Below are 22,239 nucleotides of genomic sequence, written 5' to 3' on the forward strand. Positions count from 1 at the left end.
TTAGTATAACTGGATCAGTGTCAGTGGTGCGCTTCTTGGAGATGATGTCTTTCATGAATTTCGCATAGATAAGCATCTGCTCGAGTGCCTCAGAGAATGGAATATTGATTTCTAATTTCTTGAACAACTCCATGAATTTCTGAAAATTTTTCTCATCTTGCTTCTTCTTTTTGTTTCTTTGTGGGAATGGAAGCTTAATGATGGGTTTTGGTTCAGGGAGCTTTTCTTGTACCACCGGCGGTATTACAATTTCTTCCTCAGGTGGTGTTTTGTTTTCTAAGATTTCCAGGTCCAATTCAAGCTATTTATCTTCTTCTTCATCCTTCTTCTTAAGATCTTCAACAAATTTTCCGCTTCTTGTTGTTACCGCACTCACATTTTTGTGCTCCCTCGGATTTGTCACTGTTGCACTAGGTAATGCGCCTGGTGTTTGGGAATTTGTTATCTGTTGTGCTATCTGACCCAATTGAATCTCCAGATTTTTAATGGATGCATTTGTGCTCTTCTGATTATTCCTGGTTTCTTCCTGAAATTGCATACTCTGAGTTGCCATCTTCTCTATAGCAATCTCCCAATCCGCTTTCTTTGGTACTTGTTGCTGCTAATGTTGTTGTTGCGGCTGATATTGTGGTTGGTACGGTGGTTGTTATTGTGGAGGTCCTTGCTTCTGAACATTACCTTGCTGATCTTTCCAAGAGAAATTAGGATGATTTTTCCACCCCGGATTATATGTATTTGAGTAGGGATTATTCTGCCTCAGATAATTTATAGCTTGCATTTGTTCTGCGGTTGCAACACAATGCATGGCAAAGTGTGGTCCACTACAAATCTCACAAATCATGGTCGGAACCGGTTGAACTTGAGCAACAGTCTGGGTACCTAAATTCATAGCTTTCAATCTTCTTTCAACCTCAGTTGCAATCTGGTCTTCCATTTTCACTACCTGATTTGCTAATTTCAAGTCAATTTTTCCCTCCGGCTGATTTACAGTACGGTCATATAATTCCAAATGCTCATTCGCTGCAATAGCTTCGATGATTTTTTTGATACCGGTTGCTGTTGAAAAATTAGATGAGCCACCAGCAGCTGTATCAATGAGTTGCTTAGTTCTCATCTTCAGCCCGTTTACAAAATTCTGCATTTGTTCAGTTTCATCCAGATTATGTGTAGGACATGCAACTAAACATCTCTTGAATCTTTTGTATGCATCTCCAAGTGTCTCTCCGTCTTTCTGTTTAAAATTCACAATGTCATACCTCTTACGGATATACACAGAAGCAGGAAAATACTCGTTCAAGAATGTTGTTTCCATTTGTTGCCAAGTAGTAATGCTTCCTGCGGGTAGGGAATAGAACCATTCCTCAGCATCCTCAGATAACGTGAATGGGAACATGACCAATCTCTTTGCCTCTTCAGAATGCCCATCAATTTTTAATGATGTAGTCATAGTCAGAAACCTCTGCAGATGCTTGTTTGCATCCTCATTGATCTTTCCTGAAAAAGGCTTGCTTTCTAACTGACGGATAGTTGAGGGATGTAGCTGGAAGTGAGCAACATTAACAGGTTGGTTAACAATGGTCAACCGCACTGTTGGGTTGTTCTCTCTGCCATAGTCACCTAAAAGTCTTTCCGCTGGAGGTGGGTCTGCAGCCATGTTAACAGTGTCTGGATGTGAATCTGTGTCTGACTCAGATTTTTCGGAGTGAACAGAGACTGGTGTGCTAGGTGTGGCTGGTTCTTCGGTGTCAGAGTTTGCCAGTTTTTTTCTTCTAGCTTCTCTGAGCTTTGCGCGCAATGTTCTCTCTGGTTCTGCGTCAAAATGAAAATTAGCTGAGGCCTTACCTCGCATACACAGATTAGACAGAAATTAGTTATAATAACAATAAAAATAAAATTAGCAGTAAATAAAATTTTGGATGTAGAGCAACAAAATTCTAATTGAAAATAAATTAATAAACTCTATTATCTTTGGCAGTCCCCGGCAACGGCGCCAAAAACTTGATGTGAAAATAGCAAGTGTACTATTTTTCTCACTGTAGTAATAAAAGGGAAATTCCCCGTTTGTCGATCTCAAGGACTGCTTGACGATACAGAGTTTATAGATTGTTTCAATTAGACAAAAGCCTTTGGTTTTTGTGTTGTGAGTAATTATATTACCAATTGCAAATAAATAAAATAAGTAAAAAGGTTGAACGAGAGACAAATGATAAAAGATTGATAGGGTTCGGTGAATGAAACTTCCTGTAACAGATATAATTTATGAAGGCTTAGACAATAATTTTGTCCAATTAATTCCGGTCCTCAAGGGTATCTATTCCTAATTCCTTAGTGAAAAGACCTTTGATTATGTAACCTAATTACTATGTCCATAAATAATTAAGTTCATACTCAAGCATTCGAATATCAAGAATTACCGGTCAGATAGAAAATCCCTAGTCCTAGGTTATTTTTACTATCCAAAATTCTTATACATATCAATGAATAATTGCTGTCCAGCTTAAACTATTCACATTAATCATCATTCGTTCGTCCGACGAATAAAGCATAAAAAACGGTAATAAGAACAAATCAATGGAAAAGAAGAAATAGTCAATGCACTCATAAACATAACATTTGTCACATTCAGAATCAGGGTCACCCCCCTAGCAATGGGGGGTTTAGCTACTCATAATCGAAATAAAAACAAAGATTAACATTGTTGTCATTACAGAATTTCGTGAGGAATCAATCTTCAATCGTCGGAAAACTCTTGAACATATGAATCCTCTGATAATCGTAGAGTCTCCAGGTCTCAAACGCGTCTCTTTTTTTCTAAAAATTGTCCAACCCCTGGAAAATCGTGTTCTCCCCTCTAAATAGCTATTCAGTTGGGCTTTTCCTGATTTTGGGCTTCATACGCGTATTGCTCAGTCTCATACGCGTACTGCACGTAAGACAGCCTCTGATACGCGTATTGCCCAGTCTCATACGCGTATTGCCCAGTCTGGTACGCGTATCACCAGTCTCATACGCGTATCACCAGAAGCTTGTCTTTTTGCTAGATTTTCCATCCCTCTGGTCATATGCGTATGCTACGCGTACTGGGAAGGTCCATACGCGTATCATGTAAGGCCATACGCGTATGGACAGCAGGTTCTCCAAGAATTGATTTTTTCTTCCGTTTTCTTGCTCGGGCTTAATTTCGCATCTGACGTTTGATTCCCTGAGCTTCCAGACTAGTTTTTGACCTGCTAACATACCCAAAAGTGTAAAATATCCTCAAGAAACTCATAAGTAACAACACACTTTATATTATAAAATTGAGCTTATATCTAACTAAAAATGCTTCAGTTTACGCAGTTTACCTGACTTATTTACGGTTAAATAGTGAAATACCTAGCATAAATGGTGACTGATCAACATCCCCAGCAGAGTCGCCACTTTTCTGTAGCGGTGTATTCGTCACTTTATGATTTATTGATTAAATCAAAAGCAAAGCATATAAAGAATCGAGTCGCCACCGCACTTTTATTTATCCAAAGGAATGGCTAAAAAGCGAACAAAAGCCTAAGAAGTTTTACACATAGAAATCCAATAAAAAGATCAGAGATCTGGGTAAGGGGTTAATTACGCAATGGGAAGGTGTTAGGCACCCAAAACGTCCTAGGTACTCCTAGGGAGCCCTTTTCACAACTTGTTGTACGAAATGTTATTTGTTTATGAAATATTTATTGTGCAAACATGGATGGAAGGGATGAGAAAAGAATATACAAGTTATTATTTTTGTGTTTGAACGGATGAACCCGTTGCCTACGTACCTTTCCATGGAAGGTAAGGATCAAAACGTCGTAGTTCAGCTAAAAGATTTCCAAAAATATGAGTGAATTGATTTTAAAACAAAAGCCCTAAGGTCTTTCGTTATCCACGGGAGAAAACTCAACCTTATACAAACAACAAGTCCACCATGTGAGAAAAGCTTCAACTTGCTAGTGAGGGGTTAACCCTATAATAAGCAAGGAAGTCTTACAATTCAATCACTAAGGACAAAATAACATCAACCAACTAGGATAAATCAAACCTATGGCTAATGTATGAAAACTTATCAAGAATGGACAAAGCCACAAAACAATTGAGTGAGTGAAATTAACCAGTTAGGATTATTCACAAAAGTGGTCAAGATATGATTAGAATTCAATTCAAAAGAAGTATTATGAAAATGAAGTTTGAAAAATCAAAGGCCTAAGGCCTAGGTTTCTAATTTGAAAAGAAGTGAAAATGTTTGCACAATAGTTTTGTGTTTTGGGTTAACATGCAAATGGAGGTTTAAAGAAACACAAAGGTGGGAGGGTGAGGAAGTAAAACTTCTTAAATGTTCACCTCTTGAGATCATATGTAGTTGATTCAAGTGGTTCCTTTGGAATAGGCAACAATGCAAATAATAGATGGACAAAGAAAATGGATACCGGATGCCAATCAATGGACTTATTCCAATCTCAAAAAACAAAAATGGATACCGGATGCCAATCAATGGACTTATACCAATCTCCCAAAGCAAAAAGAAACATGGATACCAGATGCCAATCAATGGACTTACCCCAATCTCCAGGGGATGATCATGGGAAACAACTGCCAATAAATGGGCTTACAATTGACTCCTCACAAAACAAAACAAATGCAATAAGCAAAAAGGAAACAAGTTGCCAATAAATGGTCTTACACTCGACTCCAAGGAAAGGAATGCCAATGAATGGTCTTAGTTCCAAATCCCTCCAGATCATAGGAAACAAATGCCAATAACTGGACTTACAATTGACTCCTCAATGGACAAACAAAATGTCACAAAGATATGAACAATGATCATGAAATGATATACAAGTAATGAAGATAAATGCACAGATGGATCAAGTAAGCAAACAAACAAGTCAATTAGCACACACTATATACAATCAATTAGGCTCAAGCAAGGTTAGGCTTTTCAGCCAACTGGAATGGCGTATTTTGAGCTCTTAACCCTAACATTGAGAGTTAGGGTGAAGCAGATGAAAAGGAGATGAGGGGTGTGCCTCATAGCTCTTATCCTTGGTCATGGAGAGCTTTAAACAATGGAAAGTGTGGGAGTTCAGAAAGTTGGAACTCTTCTCCACAAATGGTTGACTCTATAAGATCTTGGGTTATTATTCACCATGCATCAACACATTGTGTGAGTTGGTGTAGATGAAATTGGAAGATGTTGTTGAAGATGAAATTGTAAAAGAAGTATTGTAGATGAAGTAGTGAGAATGTTGGTGTGGAAGAATTGTTGAAGGAGTGGATGTATTTATAGGCAAATGGATGAAAGCATAAAAATTTGTGTTTGCATGGTGTCTCCACCTCATTTGGCGACCATGTACAATACTAAAGAGGGGGCGCCATTCAAATTGGAGACACCATAGGTACATGCATGCAAGGCTAGTTCTGAATGCTTGGTTTCGAGGACTGACTCCATGGGGTCGCCACTTGAATTGGCGACCATGTACAAGCCTTAAGTGTAGGCGCCAAACCAATTGGTGACACCATCTGCATGTCTGACATGTGGCATTCTTGTCTCCTGCATGCTGAACAACTCACTTGTGGATGGCTTGCATGATTGACACATCATCTCTGACTATGTTACATGTCCGACACGTGTCTGTCTTGTCTCCTGCATGCTGATGACTAGCTTCTTGATAGCTTGCATGGTTGACACATCATCTCAGACTGTCTTGCATGACTGACACGTCATCTAAGACCTAGCTTACATGTCAGACACGTGGCTGTCCGGTCTCCTGCATGCTGAAGAGTCACTTATTGATAGCTTGCATGGTTGACACATCAACTCACACTGTCTTGCATGACAGACACATCATCTCATGACTAGCTAGCATGCTTGACACATCAACTCACATTGTCTTGCATGACAGACACATCATCTCAGAACTGGCTTGCATGCTTGACACATCAACTCTCACTGTCTTGCATGACAGACACATCATCTCATGACTAGCTAGCATGCTTGACACATCAACTCACACTGTCTTGCATGACAGACACATCATCTCAGAACTGGCTTGCATGCTTAACACATTATCTCAGAGTAGCTAGCATGTGAGACACATCATCTCAGAACTGGCTTGCATGCTTCAATGTCCGACACATCATCTCAGAACTAGCTAGCATGTGAGACACTGATACCATCTATTTAAGTGTCTTACTATCAACATCCAAGACACTTCACTCACATTCATCTGCACTTGCAAAATAGTTTTCATCTCCAAAATGTCATCTTCATCATTATACAGTGTCAATGTTCACTGCAACGGTGAAACTTTTGAGTCTGAGCTTCATGGTTTTTGTTTTAGAAACACTGATACCATTAGAATCACGGTCAAGAGAAATGCAACCTTTTTGCATTTGAAAAAAAGAATACAATCCTTTATAGGATCAGGTATTGTGTCAAAGATCACATATCAAAATCCTATATTTTTTGAGAATGGTCAATGCAAGTTTTTCCCCCTAAAGGTACGAGACGATGAAGATGTTGAAAACATGTTTCTTAGTCATGAACATTCAGGCATGGATTGTATCGAGTTGTACATTACTCTACAACCATGTATACCATCTCAACAGTCTCAACTAACCGATCAGGATGCAGCTGGTGAAGATGCTGCAGATGATGCACAATGGTCAGATGAACTCAACCCAGAAGCAGAAGTAGAAGTCGACGTTATTGATGAAGAAGAAAAGGAGACCGAGATACAGGTTGATCACATGCTGAACAACGACGATGAAGATGATGCTCAACCACCTCCAATACCTCCTAGTCATGCCTACAATCCTCCTCAACATATGACAAATATGGATCTTCACGACGATGAAACATCCGACAGTGTCTTCTATAATCCGTATCCGAGACCAGTAGGCGAATTAAAGGTGGGAGACATATTTCGTACCAAAGAAGAATGTGTCTTGGCAATCAAAAAATTCCACATGAACAACTTTGCTGACTTTACAGTGAAACGCACTGATTCTAGAAGGTATGTTATCGAATGTCGTAACATGCTTTGTAAGTTTCGTTTGGCTGCATCTTACAAGAAGAAAAATGACTCTTGGGAGATCGCTTCAATAGACCCACCGCACAGTTGCGTTGCAACTAACGTTGAACAAGATCACCGTAAACTGAGCACGACTTTGATATGTCAAGACATTCTGCCATTGGTAAATAAAGACCCATTAGTGAAGGTGAGTATAATTATATCCCATATCCGAACAACATATAATTATACTCCATCTTACAAGAAAGAATGGATTGCAAGGACAAAGGCTGTTGAACAGGTTTTCGGTAACTGGGAGGATTCATTCAAGGAATTACCACGGTTTTTATGGGCACTAAAAACTTATGTCCCAGGAACTGTGGCAATTATGGAGACAATGCCAACAATGATGCCAGACGGAACCTGTGCTACAGGTAATAGAATATTTCACCGTCTCTTTTGGGCATTTGCCCCGTGCATCAAAGGTTTCGCTTTCTGCAAACCTCTCTTGCAAATTGATGGCACTTGGTTATACGGAAAATACAAGGGTACTTTGCTCATGGCGGTTGCACAAGACGGTAACAACAATGTATTTCCCATTGCCTTTGCTCTTGTTGAAGGTGAAACGGCTGGTGGATGGGGTTTCTTTCTTCGACATCTCAGAACGCATGTCGCTCCACAAGACAATCTATGTTTGATTTCTGATAGACATGCTGCCATTGAAAGTGCCTACAACAACCATGACAACGGATGGCATGATCCTCCTTCTACACATGTCTACTGTATCAGACACATTGCACAAAACTTCATGCGTGCTATAAAAGATAAGAATCTTCGCAAGAAGGTGGTGAATACTGGGTATGCTTTAACTCAACCGTCATTTCAATATTATCGTGATGAAATTCGACTGTCTAATGAAGATGCGGAGAGATGGATAAATAACATCCCAGTAGAGCAGTGGACAAGAGCATTTGACGGTGGTTGTCGATGGGGCCACATGACAACAAACATTGTGGAATGCATGAACGGGGTTTTCAAAGGAATTCGAAATCTGCCGATAACCGCCTTGGTAAGATCAACCTATTATAGGTTGGCTTCTATGTTCGCAACCAGAGGTGAAAGATGGAGTGCAGTGTTAATGTTCGGACAAGTATTCAGTGAGTGTTGCATGAAGGTCATGAAAGAGGAGAGCATCAAAGCTACGACACACGCTGTAACAGTGTTTGACCGTCATAGACAAAATTTCAGCGTCCAGGAAACAATGGGCTGAAGGAGAATTGCGGTCCAAAACGCAGCGGAAATTAAAATTTTCTCCTTTAGAGATCCTTACGAATGGTCATGATCAGTGATAGAATATTTACCTCTTAGGACGATTGAAACCTTTGGTGCAGATCTCTTGTGACGATCAAAACCTTTGATGCAGATCCACGGAGCGATCACGAACGTTGACCGATGACAACGTCTCTACTCAGTCCACACGAACGGGTTCCTTCAATCTCAGTGCTAGCTGGTACGAATGAAGGCTTTGAGTGAGAGAGAGAGAGAGAGAGAGTGAAAACGAAAAGAATGCAACCGCCATTTTTGCTTCTGCACAAGGGTTCTATTTATAGAACCACTTGTGTGGGCTTCAAGCTAAAAAGCTCACTTAAGTGTATTTTGGCCCATATCTTATAATATGCCCAAAATCACTTAAGCTCATGGTACCTTACCATATTTCGTATTCTACTCAAGTACATCGTACCTTACGATGTTCTATAACTCACTTAAGGGCACCGTACCTTACGGTATTCCTTAGTTACTCTATCTCTCATCAATCCGTCCTTTGTGTGTGACCCTGTAGGTTTTCGTGATGTTGGCAATTATATTAAATCACACATTTAATACAATAAACAGTGAGCGGTATCTAGCAACACATCACTGCTACCCAAGACACGAAAATGTCAAGTGATCTGACAATTCCTTCTGTGATAATACTTATGTGTATAATTACCCTTTTGCCCTTATGTCTATATTGAACACAAGGTATAGACCGTGTCACCCTTGTCCAGTTCAATATTGGGCCCATAGACATTTATCCTGTTACGCAGGATGGGCAAATTCCATCTAGGACACTCATGTCCCTCAGCATGCTTCGTGGAGTACCCATCAACTGTCTTTATGGTTATCCAGTTACGGACAACGTTGGATCAGCAATAAAGCACTCGACTCTACATCTAGGGTCCATAGTGGTTTCAGGTCGAAGAGTGGAATACACTATTATCACCATGAGAATAACTTATGACACCTTGCATAACTTTCTATATAGTATTCTCATAGCGGGTCAATCCGGTATAAATATTACTCCTAATATTCATACCTATGTTTAAGACTTGATAACTCTTTATCCATGATCCATGAGATGTGATCATCAGTCTACAAACATAATAGTCTTAATGCTTTAATGTTATCCCACTTCACACTAAAGCTCGACTACGGATACTTTAGGAATAATGTCCTTATGTTTAATGTGTTCTCATGATTAAGTCACACTTAATACATTAAACGGACTATCTATTCCAGGGACTTTATTAATCAACCATAATAAAGAGAATGCCTTTTATTATTCGATACAAGTACCAAAATGTATTGGCCTCTAGGGCTTACACCAACATGGGCAACAACGAGGGGAGACCAAATTTAGCCTACGCTGTTAGACTACACAGAAGTTGGTGCGATTGTGGAAAATTTCAGGCCTTCCGCATACCTTGCTCCCATGTCATTGCAGCATGCGCTTATACTCGTCAAGATGCTTACACCCATTTATCTGATGTGTACAAGGCCAACACCATCATGAATGTATATAGTCAAAGCTTTTTAGTACTACCAATGGAGGATTACTGGCCTCCATATGAAGGAGATATTGTTTGGCACAATGAAGAGATGCGTAGAAAGAAGAAAGGAAGGCCAAACAGCACACGTATCAGAACAGAGATGGATTCCACAGATAAAATGATAAGATTATGTAGTATCTGTCGTCAACCAGGACACAACAAAAACAACTGTCCCAATCAAGGAGCATCATCTAGATCTTAAGTTTTTTGTAACATTGTATCTAGATCTTAAGCTTTTTTTAACATTGTATTTCTGTAACAATCAACCATTATATATCATTAAGTTCTTGTTACAACGAGTTTCATAACCAACATCAGTACAAAACATCTGAAAACATAAATAATTCTAACTGATTACAACAATCAAATTAATGTTGTCTCGACCGAACATCATTTCCCTAACATCCTTATCAGTCTTCATTCACACCCAACCAAAGATACTGTCAAGTCTCTCAATACTTCTGATTTTTTCCCCTTCTGGTATTTTCCCGTCTAACCATCGAACCAGCTCCCTCTTCAGTTGATCTAACGTGGTGATGTTCCAAAACAGCATCAGCAATTGAGGTTTGTCTCTCGCATAAATCACCTTATCGTATCGGCGACGAACACCAAACATGATAGCCAAATGATTATATGAGTTGTGGAACAATTGGTCACACAACGCATCTATTTATAAGACAAAAAAGGCATTTTATGAGGGAGTCGCCAATTGAGTTGGCGCCTCCTCTTAAAACCTACACATAGGCGCCAATTGGATTGGCTAGGGCAGGTGCCATAGCCAATCCAATTGGCGCCTCCATTCAAGTTTTAACAATAGTTGCCATATGAACAACTTTCATGTTCATCAAAAATCCATTTGAAACTTGGAAGCTCATCATTCATTTCAAAACATTATAGGTCATTTTGACAGAAACCCTAATTTTGGGTCAAGTTCGCAGGGACCTAACTCACTCATTTTTAATTATTTTGAGGTGGGACCAAGTGCATTGGAAAATTTGAGATGTCTAATTCAAATGTTATGTTGGAAAAAATTTCATATTCCTAAAATAAACACATGCGATAATGCAAGACATTATAGGTCAGATAATAGTTGAAAAACTCAGAAGTCCAACTTCAACTGCCCATAACTTTCTCATAAAAACTCCAAATGATGCAAAATTTATGTCCAAATTCATTTTCTTGAAAAGATCTACAACTTTCATGTTGGAGGTTTTTCCATTTGAAGCTTTTTTAAGGGAGTCGCCAATTCAATTGGCGCCTCCTCCTAAAAGTGGGGTAGATTGGGAATTTTGCTGAAAACTGGGATATTTTGAAAAAAATTTCGAAAAAGTGGGTTATCTCGATAAAAAAAACCTCTCATACCCAAACAAAGTAAAAGTAGTTTTTCAATTGAAGTAAAAACTCTTTTAATAGTAGTGACTTCTTTTGTCATAAATTATATGTTACTTGTCAATTTAATACAAATTAAGAAATATACTTAATATTGTATGGAAGGGAGAAATTATGAGTTATTTTATAAATTTATCATTTATTAATTGTATCATAATAAACTTATAAAAAAATAGTATGATAATAAAAAATTAAGAATATAGAAATATGTAGAGTAGTAAATTGTAAATAAAAACATAATAACATTAGTATTTAATTAATATTGTAAAATATATATAATTTTAAATAAATAATTATTTTTAGAATGTAATAATTATTTGAGATGGAGTGAGTCAGACCTTTCATTAAAATATATAGATATTAAAAAGAATTATTGTATCAAATAAATTTGTTTTTTTATTACATATTCACCCATACAATTTTTGATGTTAAAAGAGAGATAGGAAACAAATTAAAATAATGAAAATGAGAAATAACATATTTAGTTTTGGCAATTGAAAATTCTATAAAATTTAGAATTCTAGACAATTTAAATATTCTAATTGAATTCTTTTTATTTTTAAATTATTTATTTTTTTGGAAATAGAAATAAGATTCTTTTTGTTTAAAATTTTCAGGTGCTATATACAATTCAAAAGGTTTGAGATAAAAGTATAAATATATATTCAAAATGATAATTTTAGATTTTAATCATATTTAAAAATTAAAAAAATTGAAGAAGAATTTTAAATATAAAAAATATAGAGTACTAGATTTAAAATTATTTAGACCCATTTATAAAATTATAAAAATTTATAAGAACTAAATTAATGTTTAAAATTTTCAAACATAGAACCTATCTGCATAATTTGAAAGTATTATATATAAAGACTTATTTTAGATTTACATTGGAAATAGTAAAAAGAAGTAATTTCAATTTCTTAGTTTCCCTAGGAAAATTTCAAATTTTCATAAATTTAATTTAGACAAAAATATCATAAAATACATCTATTTTGAAAATTCTCCCAATTTAACACCAAAACAATATAATATAGAAGATTTTAGTTTACATTTTAATTTAGATGGATCATCTAACGGATTATACTTGCATAGTTTTAAAAAAAAGATTTGAATAGGTGATACAAAATCTTAAACTAGAGAAAAATGTCCTCAAAAATTTTCTTTCTTAGATGGCGGGATTAACTCCCCTAAAAATAAATTTATTTTAATTAAATAATGCTTGTTTAATTAATAAATTATGTTTATAATTTTAATTTATTAAAATTTATATTTATACATACTATAAGTTTAAACTTAAAGTAGATTTTATATATATTTATATATATATATATATATATATATATATATATATATATATATATATATATATATATATATATATATATATATATATATATATATATATATATATATATATATATATATATATATATATATATATATATATATATATATATATATATATATATATATATATATATATATATATATTATATGTTGTTAGGAGAATTTTTTTAAAATAATCAATTTTTTAAAAAAAAATTCAAAAATAACCATAAATTCAAAAAATTTATAAAAATGGGCACTTTTGTGCCTTAAAGACACATGGGCGCCACCCTAGATGGCGCCTACCCTTAAAAGGAGGGCAAGTCGCCACTAGGAGTGGCGCCTACTCCTATTTTATTTTATTTTAATATGTTTTTAATTATTTTTTAAATTTTTTTAAATCTTTTTAAACTTATTTTAAATTTATTAATTTATATTTATTATAAATTATATTAATTTATATTAATACATATATATAAATAATATTATTTACAATATATATATATATATATATATATATATATATATATATATATATATATTAATTTATATATATTAATTTCATTTATAACTAAATAATATTATTTATAAATTATTAAAATATATTAATTTATATACATGTAAATAAATAATATTATGTATATATTTGTAAAATACACAAGAAATATATATAAATATATATTAATTTATATATATTAATTTATATTAATAAACACAATATATTTATATTAAAATAGTACAAAAGACAAATAGTATAAAGTTTAATTAAAATGCATTATTAATTTGGGAATTTTTACATATTATGCGGTCCCTGGTACGATCCGCGGGGGGAGGTCTAACTACTCGTCTAGACGGCTCACGTGGTGGTGGTGCTTCCCTATTCCCACCCCTAGTCCTAACGCGTCCCCTTGCCCTTTGCCGTTGTGGTTGGGTCGAAGTCCCTTCAATGCTGTAGGAAAGGCGGGTGCCCTCTGCGCCCTCAAAGCTTTATCTCGTTGGGACAAACTGACTCTTGTTGGGTGCGCCCTCGAAATGTGGCATTTGGTAGTTGAGGGTTGAATCGGGTTGGCTAAAGAACAATGTCTGTTATGGTGTGTAGTAGTCTTGTTGGTAATCCTCTTGTATACCTGTGGCGGGGCTAAGTGGAGGACTGGAAGAGCCCGGGACATCGTCGTGATGGAAGTGTTGGGATTGGTGTTGGTGGGGGGATTGAGTTTATGGTAGGTGTTGGGACTGTTGATGGTGGTGGGAATGTTGAGGTTGGTGTTGGTAATCTTCATGATATTGGGGTTGAGTTTGTGGTATGTAGTGTTGATTTGGTTGGGGGATGGACATGTGTTGTGGTGGTTGTTGTTGATAATACAGTGGTGGTGGTTGTTGTTGGTAATACAGTGGTGGTGGTTGTTGTTGGTAATATGGTGGTGGTTGTTGTTGTTGGTAATATTGTGGTGGTTGTTGTTGTTGGGAATATCGTGGTGGTTGTTGTTGTTGGAAATATGATTGTTGCATTCGGGGATCGTCCAAATAGAACGGGTCAGACACAATTATTTCTGGATTTGTATTTGCTATATACCAATCCACATATTCCCTTGTCGGTTTCATTTTGTTGGGCGCCACAAGAAATTGTAGAACATAGTGGGCACGTTCTTTCCACATTTTACGGAACTCCTTTGCAAATGCCTTCCAATTTTGGACATACCACTGGTGGCTGACTTTTTTAAGATGTCAAGGTTCCAAAGACATTGGGGGGCCTGGGATTTCTTGATGCATTCCGAATTGCAGTTTGACACGGTCACTTTGGTGCATCTCCACAGTGGTGAACCGCATGATAGTCGTTTTTGTTGTCCAACCAGCTGCATCTTCGGGGTTGGGTTGATGTTCCAATCCCAAATATGGTCTCCAAATAAACTGCAAAGAAAAAAATAAATATGTTATTTATTGAGAATGCTTGATATTAATAAATTAGTTAGAAGATGAATGATTTAGTGGTAATACATCTTGTGCTCGGAGACGATCCAAGAGTTGACGATAAAATATTATTTTATTTTTCGGGGTAAGACTGTAATTTAGTCCAGTTGCAATGAACCTAAACAAAAAAAGATAAATAATATTATTTACAAATATTTATAGAATAAATATACAAAATGAAATAAAATCATAAATGTACCTAGTTGCGTAGGGGAAGGAGTAGACGTTCGGATTTTCGGGGGCTAGCCTCGGCAATCTCCACCACCCCCATGTTTGGAGCAAAAAAGCACATCCAGAAAATGTACAGTGGTCATTTTATGCGTTTTTACACAAAGAGCTATATAGGAAAGCCAATACAACAGAACCCCAACTATACGTCTTTATTCTATCTATGTCCTCGAGCAAACTCAAGTACATAAAGTTTATGTCATTTCCCGTGCCTTCGAAAAATAGCAAGTTCCCAAATAATAACATAATGTAAAACCTTGTTTTTATTATTTTTTCTTGTTCGGACGAGTCCTCAGTCAAAATTATAGCGTCGTGGTAGAATTGGAGGCTTGATAGTTTAATACCCTGGCCCCTTGCTTTCGCAGATCCCTCACCCCCGATTAGATCTACACCCAACATTTGAACACATAGTTCGTTGGGCTGTTGAACATTTCCAGTCACAGGCTTACCATCTATTCGAAGACCCAAAAGCATGTACACGTCCTCTAGTGTGACGGTACATTCACCAGTTGGTAGGTGAAAAGTGTGTGTCTCTGGTCTCCAACGTTCACACAAAGCAAGAATAAATTTCACATCAATTGTGGCATTTACCACATGCATAACATGACCGAACCCCGTACGCTCTATGTAAGGTACGCACCATGGGTCTGGATAAGCCATAGGGTGTGAACGTTGACGAAATTTCTTGGGATCCTTTAAAAACAAACAATATAAACAATCATTAGATTGGAGTTTTAAAAAATAAATTATAAACATACGAAAGAGGCAATGTTCAAGAAAAACTTACGAATGAGGCAATGTTCACCCTAGTGCCTCTGTGTTCTTGGCCCATGGTAAGAAGAGACATGATTGCAATGTAGAGCGTAGGTTTGTTGATGAAAAGTTTGCCGGTGTTCTCTGAAAAAAAGTGTTAGTGGATGATGAAATGTTTCAAGAATGACCTACTATTTATAACCGTATTCAAATAGTATGAATATGTAAAAAAATTGGACACGTGTAACGCATGCAAAATTTTGACACGTGTAACGCATGCAAAGTTGGCTGAGATTCTTGCAGGCTAGGTGGAGCTGGATAGGCATGCATGAGAATCTTGCATGCTAGGTGGATATGACTTTGATGGATAGGCATGCGTGAGAATCTTGCAGGCTAGGTGGATAGGTTAGCATGCATTGGTACATGTTAGGTTGCACTTGTCTTGTCTAGGGGAAGGCTTGGTGGATGTGTTGCATGCAAAAATATGACACGTCTAACACATGCATCACAATTGAATCCGTGTATCTAGGCATGCGTGAGAATCTTGCAGGCTAGGTGGATATGACTTTGATGGATAGGCATGCGTGAGAATCTTGCAGGCTAGGTGGATAGGTTAACATTCATTGGTACACGTTAGGTTGCACTTGTCTTGTCTAGGGGAAGGCTTGGTGGATGTGTTGCATGCAAAAATGTGACACGTCTAACATGCATTGGTACAAGTATTCACAAAATCTTCACAATATCAAATTTTCACACATATCTTCGCTTATATATTCACACAAATTTTCACACAGGTATTCACAAAATCTTCACAATATATTCACATATTTCACACATATCTTCACATATCATAGCATCTTCAACACAATACAAAATCAAAGCTCACGTGAATTGTGAGACTTATGAATGTGATATGTCTGGCTTCCTATTTAGAAACACCGATTGCATTCGTTTTTGTCTAAATAGAGGAGCTGACTTCTCTTATCTGAAAAAAAAGATTGAGTACAAACTTAGACAACCTGTGTTCCAAATTTTTTATCAACAACCTTTTTTTCTGAAAATAACTCAGTCAGGTTTTATAAGTCATTGATTCAAAATGACATGGAGGCACAAAACATGTTTCGTAACCATGAGTATTCTGGTTACGATTATATAGTGTTGTACATTGTCTTGGAACAATTTCAACCAACTCAGAATATTCAGTCACAGGTTATTGATCCTTTGGTTGATGACGAACAAGATGTTGAACACCCCGTTGAAGACGATGTGGTTGATGATGCAGAAGACGTGGTTGATGACTTGGTGAACCGTGATTCCGAAGACGAAGACCAAGTACAAATACCTATAGCGCAACGCTACTCACCGCCTGCGCACTTCACAACCCTTAACTTGGGCGAGGATGAGCCCTCGTCAGATATGTTCTACAACCCATATATGAGGTCTGATGAGGAGTTAAAGAAGGGTGACCAATTACGGACCAAGGAAGAGTGTCTGTTAGCAATAAAAAGCTGGCACTTGAAAAACTGTGTTGACTACGATGTTAACAAATCAAACCCGGAAAGATACGTTATTTTATGCAAAAACCCAGAGTTTGGGTATAGGTTGATGGTATCGTACAAGAAGAAACATAATGCGCTGGTGATAGGGTCTATTTCTCAAGCTCACACTTGCGTCCACACAAACATGGCACAGGATCATCGCAAATTTAGCCATGATATGATTTGCCATTCCATAATACCTCTTGTTGAAGCTGACCCGTCACTCAAGGTCAAAACTATTATCTCCCATTGTGTTGCTGTTTTCAAATATACACCGTCGTACAGAAAGGCTTGGTTAGCGAAAACCAAGGCCATTGAACTGGTATACGGTAATTGGGAGGAATCATACAAACATCTTCCGCGCTACCTGGCTGCACTACATTTGTATTCACCTGGGACGGTTTCTATAATGGAGACCTTGCCGGCACAATCCCCTGACGGAACTCGTCTAGAAGGTAATGGGATATTCCATAGACTTTTCTGGGCATTCCGTCCATGCTCATCGGTTTCACATTCTGCAAACCGCTTATTCAACTCGATGGAACTTGGCTGTATGGGAAATACAAAGGATCGTTACTGATGGCGGTCGCACAAGATGGAAATTCTAATATTTTCCCAATAGCCTTTGCATTGGTAGAAGGAGAAATGGCTGCTGCTTGGAGTTTCTTTCTTAAGAATCTCCGAACGCACGTGACTCCACAAGCTGGCATCTGTGTGATTTCTGACAGGCACGCTTCTATAGACAGTGCATACAATAATCCAGCAAATGGTTGGCATGACCCCCCGTCTACGCATGTCTACTGCATCAGGCATATTGCTCAAAATTTTGTGCGGGAGTTCAAAGATAAATTCTTGAAGCAAAATTTGATAAACGCGGGGTATGCATTAAACCAACCTGGATTCCAATACTACCGCCGGGAAATAGTGTTGGCAAATTCTGATGCAGGGAGGTGGATCGATAATATTGACAGAGCAAAGTGGACTAGGTCATACGACGATGGGGTGAGGTGGGGCCACATGACAACAAATCTTATGGAATCAATGAATGACGTCTTTAAGGGCATATGTAACCTCCTGGTAACCGCTTTGGTGTGTGCGACGTATTTTCGGATGGCAACGTTGTTCGTAACAAGAGGCAAGCGCTGGCATGCGGTGTTACAGACGAGTCAAGTGTATAGTGATGCCTGCATGAAGTTTATGAGGCAGGAATCTGCCAAAGCCAGCAGCCATCGGGTTACAGAATTCGACCGCCATGACCACACTTTTAGTGTCAAGGAAACAATTGACCACAACAAGGGGCTGCCCAGACAAGAGTATAGGGTCCTAATACCAGACTGTTGGTGCGACTGTGGTCAATTTCAGGCCTATCGTATGCCTTGTTCCCATGTCATTGCAGCGTGTTCACACACCCACTTCGATGCATTGTCGCTAGTGTCTCCCATCTACAAAGTTGCAACATTGCTAAATGTATACGACAATCCCTTTCCGGTGGTAGCATTGGAGGCATATTGGCCAGAGTATGACGGGGAAATTATTTGGCACAACAATTCGATGCGGCATAATAAAAGTGGTCATCCAAACAGCAGGCGCATTAGAACTGAAATGGATGTCGCAGAGAAAATGCAGAGGAAGTGTAGCATATGTCGACAACTGGGGCATAATAAGAACAAATGTCCATATCGTGGATCTAGTTCCACAACATAGTTTTCATATTCATAACTCTGTGTACCAATGCTATTTATCAATAAAGTTTACTTTTTATTCCAAATAGAAGATGACATTGGAACAACAAACACAAACATCTAACATTAGAACAACAAATACTAAAACAAAAAAAAATACTGGAACAAGAACAAGTACTAAAACAAGAACAAGTACTAGATCAATAAAAAATACAAGAACAACAACACAAACAACCATTAAAATCTAGGAAATTACAACAGTTAACACTATGTCATCTGATCCATGCATCATTTCGATGCAATCAATGTCGCTTTCAACTTCAACCCACCAACATACCGTTTCTCCAGTTTCAAATGAGAACCTTCTTCTAAGCCTCTGAATCCTTCTGATGACTTCACCAGGTTGGTAATCTCCCTCTAACCAAGACATCAAGGACCTTTTTAGTTTGTCTAACGAACGGATGTTCCAAAATTTCATCTCCATTGGGGGTTTGACATGCGAGAAAATAACATGCCCATCCCTTTTTAAGATTACTGGTTCAGGATCCGGCCGCCTTGATGATGTTCGCTGCCATGATGACGGTCTGGGGGATGCCATGAACTCAACTTGATAGAGAAAGTGATAGGAAAAAATGGTGAAGAAAATGCAAGGAAATAACACTTTATTTATAGGAAAAAATCTAGGTTGTACACCAATGTACTTAACCCTAATTAGTGTCGCACTTGATTAATTAGTCTTAGGGAGAATTATGGTTTGAATTAGGTCATAACTACCAAACTCTAATTATAACCGATCAATAAACCCTAATTATAATTGATTAATTAACCCTAACATGATTAACCCTAATTCTCCCATTAATTTATAAATAATATTATTTAGTTATAAATTAAATTAATATATATAAATTAATATATATATATATATATATATATATATATATATATATATATCTTGTAAATAATATTATTTATATATATGTATTAATATAAATTAATATAATTTATAATAAATATAAATTAATAAATTTAAAATAAGTTAAAAAAGATTTAATTTTTTAAAAAAAAATTAAAAACATATTAAAAAATTTTTTAAAAAATTAAAAATAAAAAGAAAATAGGAGTAGGCGCCACTCCTAGTGGCGACTTGCCCTCCTTTTAAGGGTAGGCGCCATCTAGGGTGGTGCCCATGTCTAGTTTATGGCACAAAAGTGCCCATTTTTGTAATTTTCTTGAATTTATGGTTATTTTTGAAAAAAAATTTAAAAAATTGATTATTTAAAAAAAATCTTCTGCTGTTAGTCGTGCAGTTTTAGGTTAAATTTTATTGTCATTCAATATGATTTTAAACTTTTAATCTATATTATATTATATTAGATTTTGACATAATTCATCCATACAAAATTGATTTATAAGGTGAGAGATGTCACTATATATAAATCATTTTCAAAATCTATCTTTAACTAATGTGAAGTTTTTATTTCTCTTAGTACACTCCCTCACACCCAACACTATTGAATTTGATAATTGGATATAAATAATTGATGGTCTAAATTATTGATATGCAAGATTTGATTTTTTAATACATCTTTTACGCCTAACATCATTGAGCTTGGCGTACATGTATAAATTGTGGGTAGTTCCAATGGATAGGCTTTTGATATCAAGATATAATTAGAGTTTAACCTAACTCATTTATATAAAATCGATTTGTTGGGTGAGAAGTGCCTTTCTATATAATTTTCTTTTAAAAACTTTCTCTTTAACCAATGTAAAATTTGAATTTCTTCTAATTCTATTATTTATATTATAAAATGTTTAATATCCTTTTGACCGTATATTTTTAAGTTATATTTTATAGTATTTATTTTTGTAATTAATACTTGTTATTTAGACTAACATATTCTTATATATACCTCAAAATGTTATAGGAAAATAAATACAATAGATATGCATACAAATATACTTTGACCAATATATAAAAATTTAATATTTTAAATTTCAATTATTTTAATTTAATTCAAAAGTTGTTAATTAAAAGTTATGTGAACTTATGAGATGACGAAAATTCGGTTGGTGGATGTTTTTCTAACAAAGACCCTAAATAATTTTATTTATTTAGTTTTTATTTTTGATTTTTAAATATCAATAATTTATTTATATTAATATATAAATATAAAAAACATATCAATTGAGTTACCTCATCCACTCTTTATTTGTAGTCCTTCATATAAAGGAGAGTAACTAAATTTCTCCAATTCAAAAGTACATAATTTTCCTTAAATATAATCAAAGGTTTTTTTGCCGAATATAAAATATTATTAAATTAATACTTCAATTTTTGACTTTTTTTAAATGATTAAAAATATTAAATGTAAATGTTACTATACCGTGTATACATTAACTTCTTAATGTTTGACTTGCTTAATTATCTTATAAGAATATAATAAAAATCCTCCTTATAAATCTTTAAAATGGGTTATAAATATGGACAATGTATATGAAATATATCATATCTTATTTATATATATATATATATATATATATATATATATATATATATATATATATATATATATATATATATATATATATATATATATATATATATATATATATATATATATATATATATATATATATATTCTTCCTCCTCTTCTCTTATTTTATTTCATCATGGATATTTCTGTGTTGCTCAATTTCCTTCAAGATAATCCAGATACTCTTATTCCTTCTCCATGGAAACAAATTTTTGATGTTGAGGTATATTATTCAGGTTTAATTTTTCCCTTTTCTCTTAATAATAGATTAAATAGAACTAACCTATGTATTTTTTTTTTGGACTTTCAATATCATAGACTGGGTTAGTTTACTACAAGCACAGTGAAAATGGATTCTTAATATACGATTTCAGGCCACTGGTCAATATTCGAAGAGGAATCTTCTTGGACAACTCTTTAAACTCAGCATCTATAGATTGTGCTGATACTCGACAAATGATAACAAATTTTCAAAATTCATATGGTCTCTCAAAGGTTTATCTTTTTCGCATTACTTGTTGCGCGGACATCACTATTCATTGTATCGTGGACCAACCTGTGTTTAAATGCATGTTATGTCACTGTATTGTTGGGAAACTTCCATGATTTAATCATGTTGTGTTAAAATTAATAAAAACATATTTTCGAAAATAATCATAGCTTTTCATAGTTATCAATTATTGTGTTTGTTTAAAGAGATGAATTATAATTATCTATATTGTAATAAATTTGTAGCTTTTGAGAATACATGTTTAATTTCTTGAAAAATAATCGATGTTAAATTATTTACTAATATATTTTGTATTTTGTTTATCTTTTCCAAGAATGAATTGTAAATTGAAATGTATAACAAATATGATTAAATAAGTTTTTTGTGTGTATAAATATACTTTTTTTTAATATAAAAGTCCCTTTAAACA

At 35.5% G+C, this 22,239-nt stretch overlaps 1 protein-coding gene across 1 annotated transcript; it reads left to right on the plus strand.

The window, feature by feature from the left end:
• Positions 1-21,426: 21,426 nt before the first annotated feature.
• On the plus strand, positions 21,427-22,009 carry LOC127128174 (uncharacterized). The gene is made up of 2 exons (XM_051057416.1): positions 21,427-21,542; positions 21,638-22,009. The coding sequence occupies exons 1-2, from the start codon at positions 21,456-21,458 to the stop codon at positions 21,923-21,925; spliced, it is 375 nt and encodes a 124-aa protein (XP_050913373.1). The 5' UTR covers positions 21,427-21,455; the 3' UTR covers positions 21,926-22,009.
• The last annotated feature ends 230 nt before the right edge of the window (positions 22,010-22,239 follow it).

Source organism: Lathyrus oleraceus, chromosome 3 (assembly GCF_024323335.1).
Source record: "Lathyrus oleraceus cultivar Zhongwan6 chromosome 3, CAAS_Psat_ZW6_1.0, whole genome shotgun sequence".
NCBI classification, from domain to species: domain Eukaryota; kingdom Viridiplantae; phylum Streptophyta; class Magnoliopsida; order Fabales; family Fabaceae; genus Lathyrus; species Lathyrus oleraceus.